Raw genomic sequence first — 20,849 nt, 5'->3', positions numbered from 1 at the left:
AGCCTTTCGCAAGGCGACAATTATTCTTAACTTTCGAAATTCATTATTTCACCTAAATCGTTTGAAATGACTAACACCTGCCACCTTGGTCGAAATCATAAAAAGAATATTATTACCAAAAAGAATTCACAACGTATTTCAATAAAAAAATACCAGATTTCCATAATCCGAAACGTTTCTTGGAAAAATAAGTTATTGTAACGTCACGGGTCGCCATTTTGGTAGAAACGCGAGAATTACCAAGTTTACTTAAAAAGTTACGGTAGAAAGTTCTCCGTGGCCGATGGCGTCGAGATTGGTCGAACAAATACGAATAATTAAGGGGAATGAACGTCGCTACATTGCTTTGTTCAGAGGATTCGAAACAATGGAGCAACGTATATAACATTGCGCATTTATACTCGTCTGTGTTTGTGAATGTGGCCATTTATATGCAGGGGGCTGTTTCATAATAGGTTTATAGTTTGATCAACGTTAATAGAGTTAATACCTCAAATGTCTTAGAATTATGATGATAAAAGTAATAACACATTTCTGAACTGGTTAAAACACTTCTTCCTCTTTATAAGACTTTTGTAGTGTGCAGCTCGCCTAACCCTATATTTGTAACTGCACACACTAGATTATTACATTATTACACGGATTGTTGACTGGAACAGTTCTCTTTTATTTTGCCTACATCACTCCAATACATGGCGACCCTTAGCCAGCAGTTAAAATTTTGCAACATGTGTAAAATACGAAAGTAGCTGAATAAATATGAAGAAATACAATTACGAAGAATAGAAGTTTGTGGCGACGAGAAATAAGAAAGGCAAGATTTTCAAACTACAGAAGATTTTCAAGCTACAGAAGATTTTCAAGCTACAGAAGATTTTCGACTACAGAAAAAAAACTCTCACAGAAGATTTGGACGAAGCGATGAAAACAATACAAGAAGACAGAAAAGGATGTAGCTGCCGGGAGCCGGGAGAATGCTCAAGCCTTATGATGAGAGGATATGCAGGGCGCCGGGAGATAAATTGTACGGGTCCAGTGAGGAGCAGCTGGGAGTCAGTTCGAGTCCAATGCTGAGGAGTTTATTCACCCGCGCTACGTGAGACGTCATGACCTGCATATACGTTGACAGTAAATACGTGCCTACTGCAATGTAAGTTTTCTCCACTTTGTATTTTTTGCGTTATTTGTTATAAAGCGCTGTTTTAAAATGTTATTATTAAGGTCATGCATAAGTACTTTATATTCAGTTTGAGGAAATTATGTCACAACAATTGCGAGATTTACATGCTAAGTTAAAATATTTAAGAGAATATGTAATAAAACTTGGTCCAAATGGACGTACAGGAAATTTAGGTTTTAAGAAACTAGAAGAAGCTGAAATATAGAATTATACTGACTCAACTGAATCAGAAAGATAAAGAATCTTGTGACATTGATATTGATGAGATACGACATAAAAAAATAAAGAGCTTATTTTCTTTGAGAGATAGTAGTAGTCAAACTAACGATAGAGATTTGATAGAATATTCTAACTGTGTTACAAAAATGTCAGACTCATTTGATATTAAAACTGCAATTTCCTGTTGCCGGTAATGAATGGCCAGGAGCAGGTGACAAACCAACTTATCGATGGTATTCTTCTTTATAGTTCGCTCATCAATGACGACAGTAGAAGTAAATTAATAGATTCGTATTAAAAACACGTCTCTCTCCTAGTGCAAACTGCGCCTTAAAACTACGTATGCTGACATTGAAAGTTTGGTAGGAGATATTCGCTTTTATTTGTTACCGAAAAATCGGCGGTAGCATTACAAACCCATTATTTAGAGCTACTCAAGGTCGCAGGACTATAGAAAAATTTGGGTCTGAGATCGAGGAGTTGTTCGTAAATTTGACGATTGCTCAGGCTAACGAGAAGCGCGATGCATATGAGGTATTGCGTCCTCTCAATGAAAGGACTGCAATTAAAAGGTTTAGCGATGGTTTGACCGACAAACGGCTCAGCACTATCATTGCCTCGCGACAGTTTGCGTCCTTATCTGAAGCTATTACAGCTGCGGTAGACGAGCAGTCTATGTCTCTCCACCCACAAGAGCAGGTTATGCAATTTAGAGCCAACCACAATGTTAAACGCGGAAACAGCAGAGGATTCCGAGGCCGAGGAGATAGGCATTTTTATAACACCAAGAATAATTATAATCGTAATTATAATTGTTATGAAAATAGCACAGGTCAAGGAACTTCACATAGCGTAAATCGCGGCAAACACTCAGGCGGTCAGCGCCAGCGTCAGCATTTTCGCGGCCGTCCGATGCGTTATCAGCGTGTTCAGCATAACACGCAAGAGTCCAATGGCCAAGACAACTTGCGCAATGATGTCGCAAATAATAATGACAATTTAGAGTTTTTTCGTACCTAAACAGTGTACTCATTCTATTTTTAGTTATAACAATTTTTGTGTAGTTAATTGTCAACTTAACGATAGTAATATTGATCTTAGTTTGTTAATCGATAGTGGGGCTAGCTTATGTGTACTGAAGTATGAATGGTTGTCGCGACATAGGCAGTTATTGAATTTGGTAGAACAGGATAAGATAGTTATAAAAGGAATTAGTGGTAATTTAGAGTCTATGGGATATATTTATTTAAATATTACAATTAACCATGTGAATTTTAATCATAAATTTCACATTTTTGAACATTTATCTTGCGCCGCAGAGGGGATACTCGGTCAGGATTTTTTCGAACAATATAACGCAGTATTAAATTACAAAGATGGTACACTGACTTTAGAATCCCAAAACGAGTCTGTTAGTGTTAATGTTAACAAAATACGTTTATAATTCCACCCCGTTGCGAAGTCATCAAACACATCCCGACGTCACAAAATTGTGATTGCGTCATTTTGTCAAGAGAAGTTCATAAAGGAGTGTACACAGCGGGAGTAATATCGAAGCCACATAATGGATTTATTCCTGTTAGGATATTAAATACAACAGATAGTTCAGTTAGTATAAACACTTCAGAATTAACTGTTAGTTGTCTAGATAACTTTATGTTTGTAAGTTTGATGACGATTGTTTATCTGTTGATAGAGTTAGAACTTTGCTCGCTACTTTGCAACTACATGCATATCTGAATAAAGAAGAGCAAATAAGCATTGAGAAAATATGTGCCAAGTATGCAGATGTTTTTCACTTACCAGGAGATACGCTCACAACAACTAATTTAATAGAGCATTCAATCCAACTAAAGGAAGACGCGTCTCCATCATATGTCAAGCCTTATCGATTGCCAAAAGCGTTGAAAGGCGAGGTACAAAAACAAATAGATGAAATGATTAAAAATGATATCATAGAAGAATCTATTTCAGAGTGGTCAAGTCCTATTTTATTAGTACCTAAAAAGACAGATAGGTCAGGAGAAAGGAAATGGAGACTTGTAGTAGATTATCGCCAACTCAATAATAGGATAAAAGATGATAAGTTTCCGTTACCTAACATCACTGAGATCCTAGATTCGCTATCAAACAACATTTATTTTTCAAAATTAGATCTCAGTCAAGGATATTATCAGCTGTCATTAGATGAAAATCTAGAAAATATACTGCATTCACAACAGATAGGCAGTATCAAATGAAACGATGTCCAATGGGATTAAAGACATCTCCAAGTGCCTTTGCACGTCTTATGACTATAGCGATGTCAGGGTTAAATTACAAATCATGTTTCCTTTACCAAGACGATTGTATTGTTGTAGGTAACTGTCTTGAAACGCATAACAAGAACCTCATAAAAATTTTGGAATGTTTACGAAAAGTAAATTTGAAGTTAAATCCATTAAAATGTGAATTTTTGCGTAAGGAGATTGTTTATTTAGGTCACAAAATCACTTCAGAAGGTATATTTCCCGAACCATCAAAAGTATCATGCCTGCAAAAATACCCTGTCCCACAGAATGTAGACGAAGTCAAGAGGTTTGTTGCGTTCGCTAACTATTATAGGCGTTTTATTCCAAATTTTGCGGAAATAGCCTATCCTTTGAATGCGTTATGTAAGAAAACGTACCGTTTGTGTGGAGGATGAATGCGAGAGAGCATTTAATAAGTTAAAAGATATACTCATTAGTCCGACTGTACTTGACTATCCACTTTAGTGACAAAAATAATTTTACGTTACAAACTGACGCATCAAACTTGGATTAGGCGCCGTACTGTCTAATAGTAATGGCAAGGTAGTTGCATATGCCAGCCGTAACTTGAAACCAGCTGAGACGCGATACCCTGTGATTGAGTTAGAATTACTTGCTATTGTTTGGGCTGTTCGACATTTTAGACCTTATTTATATGGAAAAAGTTTTATATAAAAACTGACCACAAGCCATTGATTTACTTATTTAATATGACCGATCCTTCAAGCCGTTTAACTAAGTTTAGATTATATCTTGAGGAGTACGATTTTGAAATCAGTTATGTCCCAGGACGGCACAACGCAGCTGCAGACGCATTGAGCCGGATACCTATTACATCCAACAGTTTAAAGGAAATGCAACAGCATGTATATCGGTCATAACAAGAGCACAGGCTCGTAGGTTACGTACTGACTGTGATAACAATGACATGACTACGGAGGTATCCTCTACTTCAAGGCCTGATCAACCTAAAGTAGTGGAAATCCTCAAACGACCTATTGACAGCATTGAATTGATTCTATTTTGTAATCAAAATACACTTAAACAGATAGAAAAATTAAAACATTTTAATAGTGATAATGGTAACTGCAAATTGTGCCTGAAAAGTCAGCAATTTTTATTATTTCTCAATCGTTGTCTACCGTAAGTGTGTTAACGAGAGAATTACAACGTCTTTGCAAGCAAATCAAAATAAACGAACTCGTAATAATTAAAAATAAGCAATATGAACGATTTGTAAACAATTTTATAAAATGGAATTTGGATGGTTTCCCAAGTTACTTGTTATTAAAGATGTGACAAGAATTACTGACAAAGATACAAAGACTGTGATCTTAAATGACTTCCATCTGTTACCCACCAGTGGCCACGCGGGGGTAAACAGAATGTTAAATAATATTAGGAAGTATTATTATTGGCCAGGAATGACTAATGACGTATCAGAATATGTAAAGAAATGTAAAAATTGTCAGATTCAAAAGCATTCCAATCGACATACGAAAGAGCCAATGATTATCACATCCACGGCATCCACTGCTTTTGAGAGAGTTAGTTTAGATTTAATGGGTCCATTAGATGTAGACAATTTTAATTATAAATATATTTTGACATTACAATGTGATCTGACTAAATATGTTGAAGCTTACCCTTTAGAAAAGAAGGATACAGTTTCAGTAGCACGATCATTTGTAAATAATTTTATTCTTAGATATGGTATCCCTACAGAAATAATAACAGACCAGGGAACAGAATTTATGTCATCAGTATTTACTGAAATTTGCAATTTATTGCATATAACAAAACTGCATTCAACAGCTTACCATCATGAGACTCTTGGAGGTTTGGAAAATACTCATAAGGTTTTAGGAGCTTATCTAAGGATTCAGTGTGATAATAATAAAACAGATTGGAGCGGTTGGCTTCCATTCTGGTGCTTTTCATTTAATACTACAGTCCACTCTGAGACAAAATACACTCCATTTGAATTAGTATTTGGTAAACATTGTAATCTACCATCTAACATAGAACAAAATTCATATGTTGATCCTTTATATAATCCTGATTCTTATCCTTTAGAACTAAAGTATAGACTTCAAAGAGCACAAGCTGAAGCAAGAAACAACTTGTTATTTAATAAAAAAATAAGAAAAGTGAATTTTGATAAAACTATTAATTCAGTAATATATAAGAAAGGAGATTTAGTATTAATTAAAAATCAAGTAGGAGATAAGTTAGATAAGATTTATTTAGGACCATACAAAGTCATAGAGGATGTTTCACCAAATGTTAAAATTTTAAGGATAATAAAGCATATATAATTCATAAAAAATACAAAAAAGTTTGTAACTTAAAATGTCGTTTAATTTTAGTTTTATTGGATTTGTTTGTAAAGTATGAAGTCTAATAATATTCTGTATTAATTTAGCCAAAGTAAAAAAAAAAAAAATAATAATAATATCATTGTATTAATTGAGTTTAAGTAAAAAAAAAAAAAAAAAAGAATTATGTAATAATATCATTTTTTTGAAAGGGGAAGGTGTAGTGCAGCTGCCTAACCCTATATTTGTAACTGCACACACTAGATTATTACATTATTACACGGATTGTTGACTGGAACAGTTCTCTTTTATTTTGCCTACATCACTCCAATACACTTTGATAGGTACTTATCCAGATTTACCAAACGAACCATAAAAATACAATTAATTAAATTTAAACTTTAATCATTACTTTGTAACTCGAACCAAACTTCGTTAATCACAATGAGATAATTCCCGAAATCAAAGTTCTGAATCACTTTAATCATGGTTCGCTACCTCTCAAGGTTTATTCGATAAAATATTCAACCAAGTCTATGGCCTTAGGAATGCATGGTAGCCATGTCCTTGTGTGCATTTCTGTGAAAAATCGATATTGTTGTGGTATTTTAAAGCCATGAAATCAGTCTAGTTCAATAGCTATGACGTCATGACAGCTTTACGGCTTTCAGACACGGTATTTGTTGTGCTTTTGTTTTGGTTTAAAGAAGCACGAAGTTCGAAGTTGCTTCTCAAATTAGGTGAAATTATCATTTTTAGAAATTATTTTTTAACTTAATGTAAAACACAATAATATTATAATTAAATTGAAAAAAGTATGAAAAAGATAAAATACTATTTCTAAATTGAAGGCCACAAAAAACACTGAAGATTCTTATTCTTATTGTCATTCATATCAACTTCCACAGCCACATCAACTGACAATATACAGAGAATTTGTAGGTACAAAGCATTTAGGCATGAAACAAAAGACGTCAAACAACATAGGCCAACATTAAATCCTGCCTATTTGTCCCGGGAGACAGATTTCGTTAGGCATTTGTTTGTCCCTAAAACAAAGCTCCACTTTTTGTTGACGCTCCAAAATGGCTATTTGTATACAATTTTGATTTATAAGCAGTTGTCTCTAAATATAGAACTGAAACATTTCCAAACTTGTGACCATCTGGTCTTGGTTTAATACAAAACATAAACCAATTAATCTAAGTCTTAACTTAGCAAAGTTTTGTAAGCGGAGAGTCGTGGAATATTTCTACTTAAAATATCATTATCGTACAATTGTTTTATTTCGTTCGTAAGACAAAATTTTGAAAATTTCAGTACTCTGCTGTTTATTTATATAAGTAAGAACAATTAATAAAAGCGAAACTTTTCCAATTCATTCATACCCTAAAAAAAAAGAAACTTTAAGGAATTTAATATTTTGAGTGGGAGTTTCTATTGTAAACTATATAATTCATAATTGTTCCTATTTTGCAAAAAAGGTGTCAATGTAATTTTATTGTTTTGATTGGCTATTCCAAATCGGTAAAAGGACCAGGAAAGGTTACGTCATACCTACCCTAAGTCCACACGAACAAAGTCGCAAGCAAAAATACCCACATAATCTACAGTTACACGAGAAAAGTCTTTATTAAATCCGATACTGGGAACGGTCAAAGTGTAGACAGGAATATCGGAAACTATTGGGTTTTCGCATCCCTAATTGAAACCGCAAAAATGTGCGCGTGTATTACATAGACGGCTATTTTGATACAATCCGTTACGAAAGAGACATGAGTGCAGTTTTTTTGCTGCTCATTTTTTCATGATAGTAGCTGTATACGTGCTTTTCACCGTTACATGTTTTGTTTGGTTGAACTGATGCAGTTTTAGTAAGGTAGTTTCTAACATTAACTAAATAAATTGCAATATTAGGAGTTCCGACTAATAAGGTAGAAGAAGATAACAATATGAACCTGTTTTTGAACTATTCTAAACATCAAAATATTTATACGTACTATTAAAATAAACTTCACCCACTCACTTTCCTAGAGAACAGATAGGTAACATTTCTTAAAATTTCTACAATATTCATTAAATCGGATTGTTTTTCCGCAAAAGGTTGGAAATTGAAGCATTTACGTTACATATAGTTATAACATAACATCACACTTTTTTGTTTCTTGAAGAGAAGGAAAAATATCGGCAAATGAAAAACTTAATATACCGGAAAATCACATTTCCTAATACTGGCAGTCAGGTAAAAAACTCATGTTACTCTGAATAATTATATTCACTAGTGTTGTTTGTTTCTATTTATAGTGTAACAAAAATATATTTTACTTTTTGATCTAAAATATTACTCAATTCAATTACATACCTTTGTTTGCTTTACAATTTCATCACATTTAAAGTACTCAGGTAACATTTTTATTTTAGACCTATGTAAAAAGAGTATTCACAATGCAACTCTTAAACAGTGAGTTGCACTATTTTACTACAAAGATGATCAAAACACTTTCGTTTGTCACATTTTTGATCACGCTGATTTGACCAATGGGCGACAAGTAGGCGACAGCTGGTTACCATTATAGTTAAATGGTGCAACTCACCCTTACATTTTCCGTGTATGTGAACAGACTTTAAAAAAAACACTGATTTAGCCACTGGAACAAAAAGACTTAAGCGACAAAATCCAAAGCATACCCAAACATTGAACATCGACATCTGAAACAAAAAGGTCAATGTGCAATCCAGGCCTTGATCCCTGGACCTCTGTGATCCACAAAATAAATTTAAGTTTTCAGTCCATTTAGTGTTGGGCAGTTGAGCCTTACATAAGTCCTTTTATGTTTGTTAAAGTTCAAGTTACCTTGTAGCTAGTGAGAGAGACAATAGCTATATGTAGGAATTCCTGGATCTACATTTTTGCTAACACATATTCGACAAATACTACGTATTAATTGGGTATTTCCAAATAAATATTTCATAAAATCTGTATAAATCACATTATTAATTTATGAATTAAAATCTGTATTTAATTTTTAGATAACGACATTATGACTTTTGTAGTTATTTTTCTAATCAAAATACGAAACATCTGTTACTCAAATCGACGTAACTAAAACCACTTACTAACACAAAGAAATCCAATCCTACGTGTCGTAATATAATGCTGAAATAAGATTATTTTATTTCTCATTCAATCAATCTCATTAAATACGTTTCGGTTCACTTGTATCAAGTGTTGCTAGGAAAAGTAATGAATATCGATGTTCGTGTGTATTTTTCTACTTAAATATACCTTTTTCTACTTAAATATATTCTGTAGAATGCTCTATCTTATCAAAATAATGCTTCTTATAAACCTATATTTCCTTTAGGGACACCTTATAACTGTCATAACTTCGAATAATAATAATTATTAAAGGCGCTAAGCGTATAGAAAATGCGTTATTTCTATATACATTCCGATAAACCTACAGCTAAGCGTAAATACAAAAGCAAAGTTGTAATATAATCCGACCCTACCAGTTCTCATCAAAAACTTGGCACACAAACAATAACAAAGAAAACAGCGTTTACGTAACAAAACATCAGTTTTCTAATTCAAGAAACATTTTATCAAACAGCTGCGTCGCCACTGTAATTTCTCTCGTATTTATATTTAGGCTTCACCCCACAGTACGTGCCCAAAACATTTGGTATTACTGTCATACAAATCCTTATTTATTTCATAAGGAAAAATGGCAGAAAACACAGTTTCTCGCCACGATTTTCTTAAGTTCCTAAGATAAACGTTTTCCGTGATTAATCTCGTGATGGGCCTGATTCTGATGGTGTAAATTAAAGGTCCTTTGGGACGGCGGTAAGGGAATGTTGTGGCAACGGCTTAATTGCTAATAGACGGAAGACATGGGCCAAAGTTGTTAAGTGTTGTTTGTAGGTAAACGATGGGTTGGAGTTTATTGCGTAGGCATGAAACCTTTTTGAGGAAATAAGTAACAGACGTGACTGTTTTACTCATGTTTTCGACAAATAGGATTAGCAGAAAGTTAAATCAAATTCGACGTCGTGTTTTCTTCTCGTCTTACGGTTCGTCATTCAAAATCATATTCTTCTGTTATGTGATTAAGCAATAATTTCATCTGTTGATGAAATCAAACATCTTGGCGTTACATTTATTGAAAACGTCTTAAACATCAAGAAATCGATCATTAACTTCTTGCAAACTTAAACTCTGCAACTCGGAAAACTTGGACTTGATAATCTTTGCACTTGAAGCAAAGTTACAAAACTATCCGAAAACTGCTCGCATTATGAAAATAGACAAACCGAACATAATTGGCACTGAAATTGCAAGTTTTCAAACATTTATATATTTTTTCAAGCTCATTGAAGCTATAATGAAAGCGAACTCTGGCGAAACGCCATTTAGCGTAACGATTCAAACCGTTTGCCTAAGGTTTGCGCCAGTCGTTCCAAAGACGTCTTTTTGCAGGCATTACGAGCAAACTTTTCGCTGTAAATGCATTTTATTGCAGTGGGAAATTCGTCTTTTGCATTCTGAAATCGTAAAACAGTTTTACCGTCATTTGCTACATAAAAGAGCTTATCTGTTTCTGAGAGAAATGTTTCATAATTTCCTGAGGGAGTCGTGTGATGAAATAATTTTGAGGAACATTGATTTTAGATTTTAATGCTAGACTTATTAAAGCAAGCTTTCTCTACCATTTGTGCTATACAAAATTATTGTTGAGAAGAACAATTTTTTTTTAATAATCTGGTTTTCAGCTCTGGTGGTCAGCTTTTCAATTATAATTTGAGTAATAATTATCTTCATGAAACTCAATCTTTTCAAACTTACTTATAACTTAAAGTAGCTCTGCAAATAGTTTTAACAAAAAATATAAAAGGAAAGAGTATCTCATCAAGAATTCTACAAAATGGCCGAATCGCATTGCACCGAGGAGCTAAATAAATAAATTCGACGCATTGCGCTATACATCTCACTGAAACACGTGCGATTAACGATACAACATATATATGTATACCTATATGTATTTCTACTGAATATATACGTGCATTTTTCTAGCCTTCAACTTGTAGTAAAGTTTCTTACTTCATTTTATGGCATACTTGAACTAACAGATTTGTTTAACTTGAGAAATGGTTGTTCTTAAGGAATTTTTCATAGCTCAAGAATGCTTGCACTGATCAAGTAATTTTTCAGTAAGTGAATTTAGTAAATAGGTTCTTCTTTCACTTTAAGTAAATGACTTTATTTTATTTTCTTTACTTTATTGTAGTTTAATTTAAAAACAAAAGAATACGAAATAAGGGCTAAGAGCGATCCTGACTCATTTGGGTAAACGATGACAGATTCATGTTATTTTTTTTTTTTTAAGCAATACCTAAACAAAATATAAAAGAAACATTACGCTACTGCGGTATATTCCTAACTTGAAATAAATGCAATTGTGAGTTTCTTTGTTTCTAACGCTCGTAACGATGTGGGTAAAATCTGCTATCGTACAAAACCGAGATTGATTTCGCATCCACTTGCCAACCTCTGCTGTGTCTGACAGGGATTGCGTAGGTGGCTCACACAATGGACTGAGACATCAAGTGGGAACTAATGACTTCTAAAAACAAACAGGAGATCTTGAACAATGGAAATATTTTCTTCACACAAACATCGCCTCTGTATCTCAATTTCAATAATAATTTTTCGTATAGACAAAATAGTTTTAAATGCAGTATTATCATTGGCTGTTGGCAAACTGACAAACAAATGTCTTCAAAGATAACGAAGAGACTCTCAATTAAGACAATAAAAATATGGCTAAAGGAAAGCCTTCTCAACCCAAGAGCCTCTCCATAAATTACCATAACCAAGAGCCCTTAACCAATTCTTTCCTATTTTCCCACATCAGCATACAATATCATAAAAATAATAAGTTCCAACTTAATGCCGCCATACTCTTTCCCTAACGACGGTCAGAGGCGAACAAAAATAATATTACCTGATACCGCACTTGACTTCGAAAGGTCAAATCGGTGCCCTTGACCTTGAACGAATTGCCTCATAAAAATAACACTACATTTGGGATGATAAGATTTTAACCCTCCCCTGTTGCGCGTTGCCGATGCGGTCCATGGCAGCCTCTGGCAAGATGCCAAGACAACCTGCCAAGTGACGTCCAGATAATGACCTTGAGTTGTTTGCGATCGATAACGGAATTTGTAACCACGCGTTCGCACGGAATTCGATATTAGGAATGATGAAAAATCGTAATAGGTTTGGGTTTAATATTTTTTCGATATAATTTTCTGGTCCTTCGAGATTTTACGAGGATAATGTAAAAATTATGAAGAATAAATATTAATGTGTTAATAATCTGAAAATCAGGTAGTATTATGTAAAAAGTTTTTAAAAAGTCAGCAATTTTAGAACAACGGTGATTTTATTGACAAAGAGATTTAAATCAAATCTAAGAAGGCGAATACTTCAAAATCAAGGGCCCTTAAACGTGTTTCTATCATCGGCAGTCCTGTCTTCAAATAGTAGAAAAGAAAATACACCACAAATTGTTTTATGTTCTACAACAGTAGGAAACAGCAGTAGGAAATGATCGGCATAAAATCTAACATGTTTAATGCAAAATTTAATCTTTCTCTTTTCTCTTCCCATAGTATGACATGTGTATGTGTATTACACAGATTGTCTATGCTTTTAGAGGTTCAGCACGGACATAGGCAACTTTTTATCCAGCTGCGAAGGGTAGTTCCCTCAAAACATGGGCTACACTGCGAGGCACAGCTAGCATATATCTTTCAAAAATTCTAATTGTTATTAGAAAGTGAGTCTACCATCCATTTTGTGCACCTGACCCACAAAAGCTTACACGTGGCTCACTACAAGTACTCTCGAACTAAGGGCAAACGTGTGCATATTTAAATTTTACTACTACTCCCTACCTTTTGTAGTCACTTCGCATCTGGTGCAGTAATAAACGTAAGGTAAGCCGTCATTTGCATAATTTTATTGAATCGGAATATAATTTGATCAGGAGTTCAGTAATATGAAGGCGAAAAATGAAAATTCTGTAGGATCTTTATGTCATTTTTTATTTTTTTTAATCTGGTGGAAGTTATACCGACTTAGCAAGTGAATTTGCAAATGCAAAAGTAAAAAAAAAAACTTATAAACATAACCAGTTTTAAGCAGAAAAAGGCCACAAAAAAGTAGGTAATTTGTATCATATGCGAGCTTATAATCGTTGCGCTTTATCCGAATGTGAAGTTCTTGTAACTATTCCAGCAGTAGCAGAATATAGCGAACCCACATAAACGTTGTTAAATACAAACGCAACAGCAAGACTGTAAGTCCCAGTACAGCTATTGTGATTGGCTTCTACACAAAACGAAATTGGATTTGCGTCGCATAAACGGCGCGACTAACCAATCGCACAGCGTTCCAGTATTGTTGTCAGCAAACCGTTTGATAGCAAATTAAATGGTTTTATTTTTCATCCAACTGCAAACAAAAGTTTAGAGTTGACACTTTTTTAAAGTTACCTTTCAGTTTGCCATAAAAATAAATGATGATACAGTTAGCTTTCAATTGCGAAAATATATCCGTCCCTTTCTGGACTAAGTCTACTTGCACGAACCACTGCTAAATACGGGGCAGATTCGTAAGTTCTAAAGTTAGTATATTTTCAAGTCGGACAGCAAACCTTAAGGATTTGGATATATAAAATAGATTCATGATCAATTCGTGATGACCATTGTGATTGTTTTTATAATGTTGTAGAACTCCTCGGACTAAAAGCGAGTTGTTATGCTAAGTAAAATGTTAACCCTAAAAGAAGTAGAAAAACATCTTGATACGGAAAAACCTTTCTACAGTATTAGGATTCCAGCTAAAGCTTTTTATACCCTTCGACTAGATAGCTCTAAACTAGTAGCAAAAATAAACTCAAAAGACTCAATAGAGCTTGGATTTAAGTCTCTTCGAAAGTCAGCAAACAGCTAAGACTACTAGAAACTCTTTGTCATTGAAACTTTCCTTTCAAAACGAAGTCAGAATTAAGACCTTTGCGAACATTCGAATGATTGTAGAACAATCTTAATTTATTTTATAATAGGACATGCTTTTGTGAATTTAAATGAAAATAGAGCCAGGTTTGGAACGTTGAAGCTTTGATTCAATAATGAAACGAATGAGATTGTCGAACTGAGTATAACTGCCTGTCTAGATCTCAAGGGAGTTGTAAAATTGGCAGACGGTACAATTAGGCTGGGGCTTTATGTGATAGAACTCGTCTCTCGAAGTACTTTATGTGCCTGTATAAAAGCCTTTACGCAGTGTTGCGTTGTGGTTTTAATGGTATGAGTGCTACAGTACGTGAAATATTTCAACAGTGTGCAGTTGTGTTTTTCTAAAAATTCAATGAATTCTATCAAATGAAAAAGCTGCTGATTCATATTCGAACGTGACGGTCTATTTGTGACTTTTTAACTATTTAAATGCTATAACAATTAAAATGAAAACGATGACTTAGATTAAAACACAATATTTTTTGAATGAGTATGGTAAGATTCGCTCAGTAAACAGGCGACACGGTGGAACAGACCTAGTAGCTCATACGCCTTTTGGAATAATAAGAGGGTGAAATCCAAACGATAAAAGGTCAAAGGCAATATAGGTTAAAGCAAACGATACATCTTAGTAAAAATAAGTTCTGTCTCCGTCACTAGGTCAACTTTTTTTCGTCCAATAAACGGCTAGCTGTTTATTTTGGACCCCCTTATTATTTTTTTCCTTCCTCATTACATTTCTCCTTCTAATTACAGAAAAACACGTGTGTAAGAAACTACTGTTTACACATCCTTGATTGAACATTTAATTACTATGGCTTGTAATATTTCAAACAGTCTAAATTAATTGACTTATGTACCTATAATAGTTGTCTATACCATGGTAAAAGTTTATAAAATTAACCAAAAATCAAGTAATTTAGAAGCACTTTTCCATTTTATAAATGTTCATCTTTTATCACTATAACGATAATAACAATGGCGTAAAGCGGCAATTACTAAAACCAAAACCACTTGATTTTCTCATCTCATTGTGATATAGAAAGGTTAGCGTCGAAAAGGTACATTTATCAAAAGTGAATTAAAAAAAGAACATCGACACATTTTATTAATAGCTTCACGCAATTACGTAGGAGCACCTACCTTACGGCCGAAGCCCCCAATTTCTTTGGAAGCCAAACATATACCTTTCTTTAGATAACAGGAAATATTGGTTTTCTGAAAACGTTTTCGGAATATCACTTTACTTTCGTTGTTTTATTACTAACTTTCTTATCTACCTGGATGATTTACTCGTGTCTGATAAAAACACGGGAAGGGAAGACGGAAAAAACGGTACGGTTGGTAGGTTCTAACAAAGTTGAATGAACGAAAATTAAAAGAAAGAATATCATTTCATTTTTCCATATACTTATGAGTTTAAGGATTATAAAGAGGATCTTTATAAGCTAATCTCCGAGCAGACAGAAAGTTTCATTTGAGATTTTTTTTCAACAATAATTTTTATATGATTGAAGGAATGTTAAAAATAAGTTGCCAAATCTAAACAAAATCCAGGAAAGATGCAACAATATAACATTTAACCTATTAAAATCAAGTTTTGTTTTGTCCACAGATGGCGCTTTCAGGAGCGAGGTAGAAGCGCGCGGGCGCGGTACGGAGTCAGCGTTCTTTGGCGAGCTACACTCGACGCTGGCGCCCCCTGCCGCGCCCGACCACGACTGGCAACACACCCTCTCACTTATACTCAAAGGCCTCATCTTCACAACCATTATCATTGGAGCTCTCTTCGGCAACGCCCTCGTCATCATATCTGTCCACAGACATAGGAAACTTCGCGTCCTGACAAACTATTACGTAGTCAGTCTAGCTGTGGCTGACATGCTCGTCGCACTATGCGCGATGACCTTTAACGCTAGCGCCGAACTGACTGATACGTGGCTTTTCGGCCCTTTAGTCTGTGATATCTTCAATTCCCTCGACGTGTACTTCTCCAGTGCGTCGATACTTCACCTTTGCTGCATATCCGTTGACCGATACTACGCTATAGTCAGGCCTTTAGAATACCCAGTCACGATGACTCATAGAACTGTCTGTTTCATGCTGGCAAACGTATGGTTGTGGCCTGCTTTTATAAGTTTTGTGCCAATATTCATGGGCTGGTACACAACCGAACAGCATCGACAAGAAAGATTACATCATCCAGATGTATGTATGTTCAAAGTGAACATGGTTTACGCAATAGTGTCGTCGAGTGTTTCATTCTGGATACCCAGTTTGGTCATGATTTCAATGTACTGCCGGATATTTAGAGAAGCGATAAGACAAAGAGAAGCATTAACGAGAACATCATCGAACATTCTTCTGAATTCTGTCCATATGAAGCACACGTCGCATTCGGCGCATCACTCGCACTATCTGCATCCTGAGAGAAGACCTTCTGACATCAGTCCAAACTATAGTACGTTTACAGAAGTAGGGCCTGAAGAGACTGAATTTGGTGGGGAAGTGATGATGGCTATAGGCGACATTTGTCCAAGTAAGGAGGCTAGTCCGAGGAAGTCGGTCAATGTGAGCTGTGATACAGCTAGTTCTGGATATTGTTCTGGAGGATCGAATAAGAGGTCGTCGAGTGGACAGCCACCTCCTGGCTGGAGACCAAGTTGCTCATCTGCCGTAGCCACCAGAGACCTAGCGAAAGCAGCTACAGAATTAAACGCTCAAGGTTAGTTCAATTTATTTTTATTGTGTAGATATATTATTTGAGTCAATTACTTTAATTTGACATAACAGTTATCTAATATACCTTTTTATACAAAACGGATTGTATTGTCCAATTATATAGCCTGAATGATATCTATTGAACGAGAAAGGGTCGGGACACATGCGCCTAAGCCAGGATCGGACCCTTTAAATCTTCAAGTATCATTGAAATACGAGTATTACCATGTCCTTGTTACAGTTTTCTCGTAAATCCAGGATTTATTAGGTTTTTACTCCGAAACAATAACATCTCATGGAAGAAATCAGTCGAAGATTTCAGTAAATCTTTGAAAATTGCCTACACAAAGAAAAATATTGCTTAGTCCACGTCGGGAATAAATTGCGTCTCGCTTCTTATAAATCGAGTAAGATAAGCTAAGGCTTTATTTTTCTTTTAGGTCGCCCGGCTGTCTAAGATTGGAGATAGTGTTTAAGCTATTAATACCCTAACATCTGATTTAAAACCGCGATTTTCGAAGTTAAGTGGCTCGTCTGAACTAATAAAGATAGCGAATCGGAACTAAGTGGATGTTCAGACATCTAAAGGTGGCAAAGTTAAATTTTACCGTTTGTCATGAAGATATGATCAGTTTTGGCACTTCGCCGATATCGAGATACCCTTGTAATAGCTGAAAGTTCCAACTATGTGGACTGTGAATTTATAATAGAAATATATTTTAGGTACTAAATCTGTCGTAAATAGATAGTCTATTTATTTATTTAATAAAATCTGGTAGACTTTGAGCTATATAACAACTTAACATAAGAAGAAGTCATATATGGCAGAAAGCCAATGAGAATGAGAGTCTTCGCTTATGGTTATGGCTAGAAATTACGTGAACACACATCATACGTTGAAAATAATTGGATATAATAATAAGGAATTAATTAAGTCACAGTTACGTCAATTAATGGCATCATGGTATAATGTGACGTCATGTGTACTGCATACTTTTTGTGTGTATATGCTTTGTGGAAAACTGTTTGCCTACGACATGTCGTCTCCCATTACTTGAATTTTTAAAATACATTTTCTGCTACAATTTCTGTAAAACTTCACGAGTGATATATAAAACAAGAGGCATTATAGTTCTAGTTGTACTGGAAAATAACAGAAATTTGTTTAAGAATGAGTCTTTAGAACTTTTTGGAATCGAAGAGATTTTTTTTAATGGTTAATGATTTCCTTTCTTGAATCGGTTAACATGATAATTTTAATACTACTAGTTGTACTATCACTAATTACTCAAATGGCCCAGTGAGAAAATCATTAGTAAAAGTAACTAGATAAAATTCATTCGTCAATATTCACATTAAAATTCCGTTTTCTAGCGGGTTCATTCCCAAAACACTTTGACAAAGTTTCTGTAAAAAAATTACCTGTACATACACGATAAGAAAACCGAAACCTTTTTACAGAAAAAAGGCTATATACTTTTTATTTATTTTTGGTTGAGAAAGCGATCCTAAAACAGCACACCTGTGGCACTTGACAGTGTCTTGTATTTCTTAAGACCCGTATCAAACCGATATTTTTCTTTCCACAAAAAAATATTCCTTATAAAAGTTTTCTCAAAGTCCCAAATCCAATGATCCTACTTGACCTCGCTCAATGATACTTACTTAGACGATTTTATTATACTTTCGTCCTTACTTTGGCCAAAGTTTTAAGTGTATATATACTGACACAGTTAAGTTATGATCTCAAGTTTGTTATATGTTTGAGTTCCGCTAATCCTTACCCATTTTGTGGGTCGCGAAACATTTATGTGTATCTTTATAAGTCTTTTCATTTATTTTTATTTTTTCCCGTCTTCCCAGAAGACTGTTTTGACAAAATGACTGCCGCAATATTTTCGGTGTTTCCTCGGAATTGTTCTCTGTTACCATACCACAGGCTTTGTTTTTTTGGTAGTTGACAATTGATTTCTTTAGATAATATTTCTCTGCGCAAGTTTCTTTGCTGGCCAGATTTTTTATAGTACAGAGGTAAAGCTGTATTATAGAAAAGGTAACTGAAATACCATAATGGTTAACAAAAATAATGCTTCAATGCTCATCCACTGTAGTAAGGTGTTATGTAGCTTATATATCGTCTCATCTGCTTAGGTTTTGACTAAAAACTGCATTCAAATTCCAACTCTTAGATGGAGACCTTTTACTTTTTTGATTTGACTTTTAATTAGTGTAATTAGTAGCTATGGAAATAAATATGGCTTTGGACCTAAGGATTCAAACGCAGCTAGAAATAGCAATAGTTTGTTTATATTTAACTTGGATAGGCTAGTTTCTTGAAACCGATAAGATCGATCTATCTGCAGGGTAATAGAGTAACTCCGTAGATTGGTAAATTAGGGATGCCACTGAACTTTAAAGCCTCTAATATATCTGGGATTTATTTAAATATTCTACCCAGAACGGCTATTTTTTCGGTGGTTATATAAGTTCCATTATGCCGTAGTTATATTAACCTTCGAGAACCTCCAAGAATAAGAGGAAACTTCTAGTTTTAAATTTATATGTTAGTTACATAACAGTCACGAATTCTGAGGGTGTAACAAAATACTATGACAGGAATATTCAGAGACAAAAAGTTTTTAGTCAAGTTAAATGTAGTATTTTACTTAAAAGCTTCATAATCACACGGAACTCAACAAACATGAAAGTTGTAGCCATTTCCAGCCAACACAAGCACAAAACCCAAAGAATTAACCCCAATGGGGTCTCTAAGACCCCTAAATTAATCCTTCTAAGACTGTTTGTTCAACCCTAAGCAGTTTCATCTGGCTTCGAAGATTGAGTTAATGCAATCAGATTTTGTATTTAATTGCTCAAGACAGAGGTTCGTTAGGCCTCGCTTCGTTCAGCAGAAAGTTCGAGAAACTCAGAAATACGATTAATCGTGTTTCGGTTATTGCGAATTGCGTGCTGTGTAATCGATTTTCGTGTTTCGCTATGATTGTCTTACTTGTTCTGTTATATCTTATTTGATTTAGCACTGGTTTTCAGGAGTTCTGAAGATATGCTTTATTTTTCACGGCATCTTTCAAGATATTCAACTTCATAATTTACTCCACAAATATGTAATTAGCTTTACTCATTTGTTTTTTCCTGGTGTATTATTTATATATCAAAAGGTGAAGCTTCCTTGTTCCTCCCACAGTCATAGATATTTATAACTCAAGTAGCATTGTCCTACGCTTTTTCGGTCTGGTTATCCATATTCTAGTCACATTTTTTCTCACCTGGGAATAACGAAAGCGTGCCACCTTTTTCGGACAAAGGCGTTCTAGGACTTCTAAAATGAAGAATACCGTAATGTTATAATTATTATTATCACTCGAAAGTATTCGTAAAGACATATGCTCACAGTCCCATAGAATACATTTCTTAATACTCAAGGAATGGTAAGCATTGAACGGCAGAATCGATATCCATATCCCTAAGCAACATACTCGACAATCCTGCAGGGATTGCAAATTGCTTGGGTCGATCTCTAATTGGGTGCCATTCAACGATAAATGCATGCTGCTTAATATCTTCGTCGACAGTTTGTACTGAATAAAATTGGCTTCTTATAGCTTTAAATGCAGATATGAATAAATAAATATCAAATATAAAAATGCATTTTAAGTTAGAAGGGTTAAATTCAGGTTATGTAAAACATGGTTATTGATACCATATGAGCATTATCTATTTCTGTCTCCTTTCATCCAATTTTGAATGTTGACCATAATCTTTGTATATGTTAAATAATTATTTTATACATACATTGTCATATCCTGGGAAATGTATACATTCCCTGGGCATTGCATGAAATTCCAATATCGTATTAGGAAATGTATAAGAACAATGATTATATTATTTTAATCATATATTGTAATTGAGTTTGAACGGTTATTTTAGGAACCCACGGACCTATTTAAAAATTGTTGAAATGTTAAACCATTTAATGAACGTTACCAAACAACCAAGGTATATCTGTAGGCA

At 34.5% G+C, this 20,849-nt stretch overlaps 1 protein-coding gene and 1 pseudogene across 1 annotated transcript in view; both read left to right on the top strand.

Annotated features, from left to right (window-relative positions):
• Window positions 1-20,849, top strand: part of LOC135118358 (octopamine receptor beta-3R-like) — a 67,805-nt gene that overhangs the window by 43,052 nt on the left and 3,904 nt on the right. The window contains 1 exon segment of the mRNA XM_064040183.1: window positions 15,712-16,821. Coding sequence (XP_063896253.1) covers window positions 15,978-16,821 — 844 coding nt within the window. The 5' untranslated portion in view covers window positions 15,712-15,977.
• On the top strand, window positions 1,180-4,053 carry LOC135118373 (uncharacterized; annotated as a pseudogene).

This window comes from Helicoverpa armigera, chromosome 21 (assembly GCF_030705265.1).
Source record: "Helicoverpa armigera isolate CAAS_96S chromosome 21, ASM3070526v1, whole genome shotgun sequence".
NCBI lineage: Eukaryota > Metazoa > Arthropoda > Insecta > Lepidoptera > Noctuidae > Helicoverpa > Helicoverpa armigera.
Note: the sequence above shows the minus strand (reverse complement) of the source record. Positions and strands in the feature narration are given on the sequence as shown.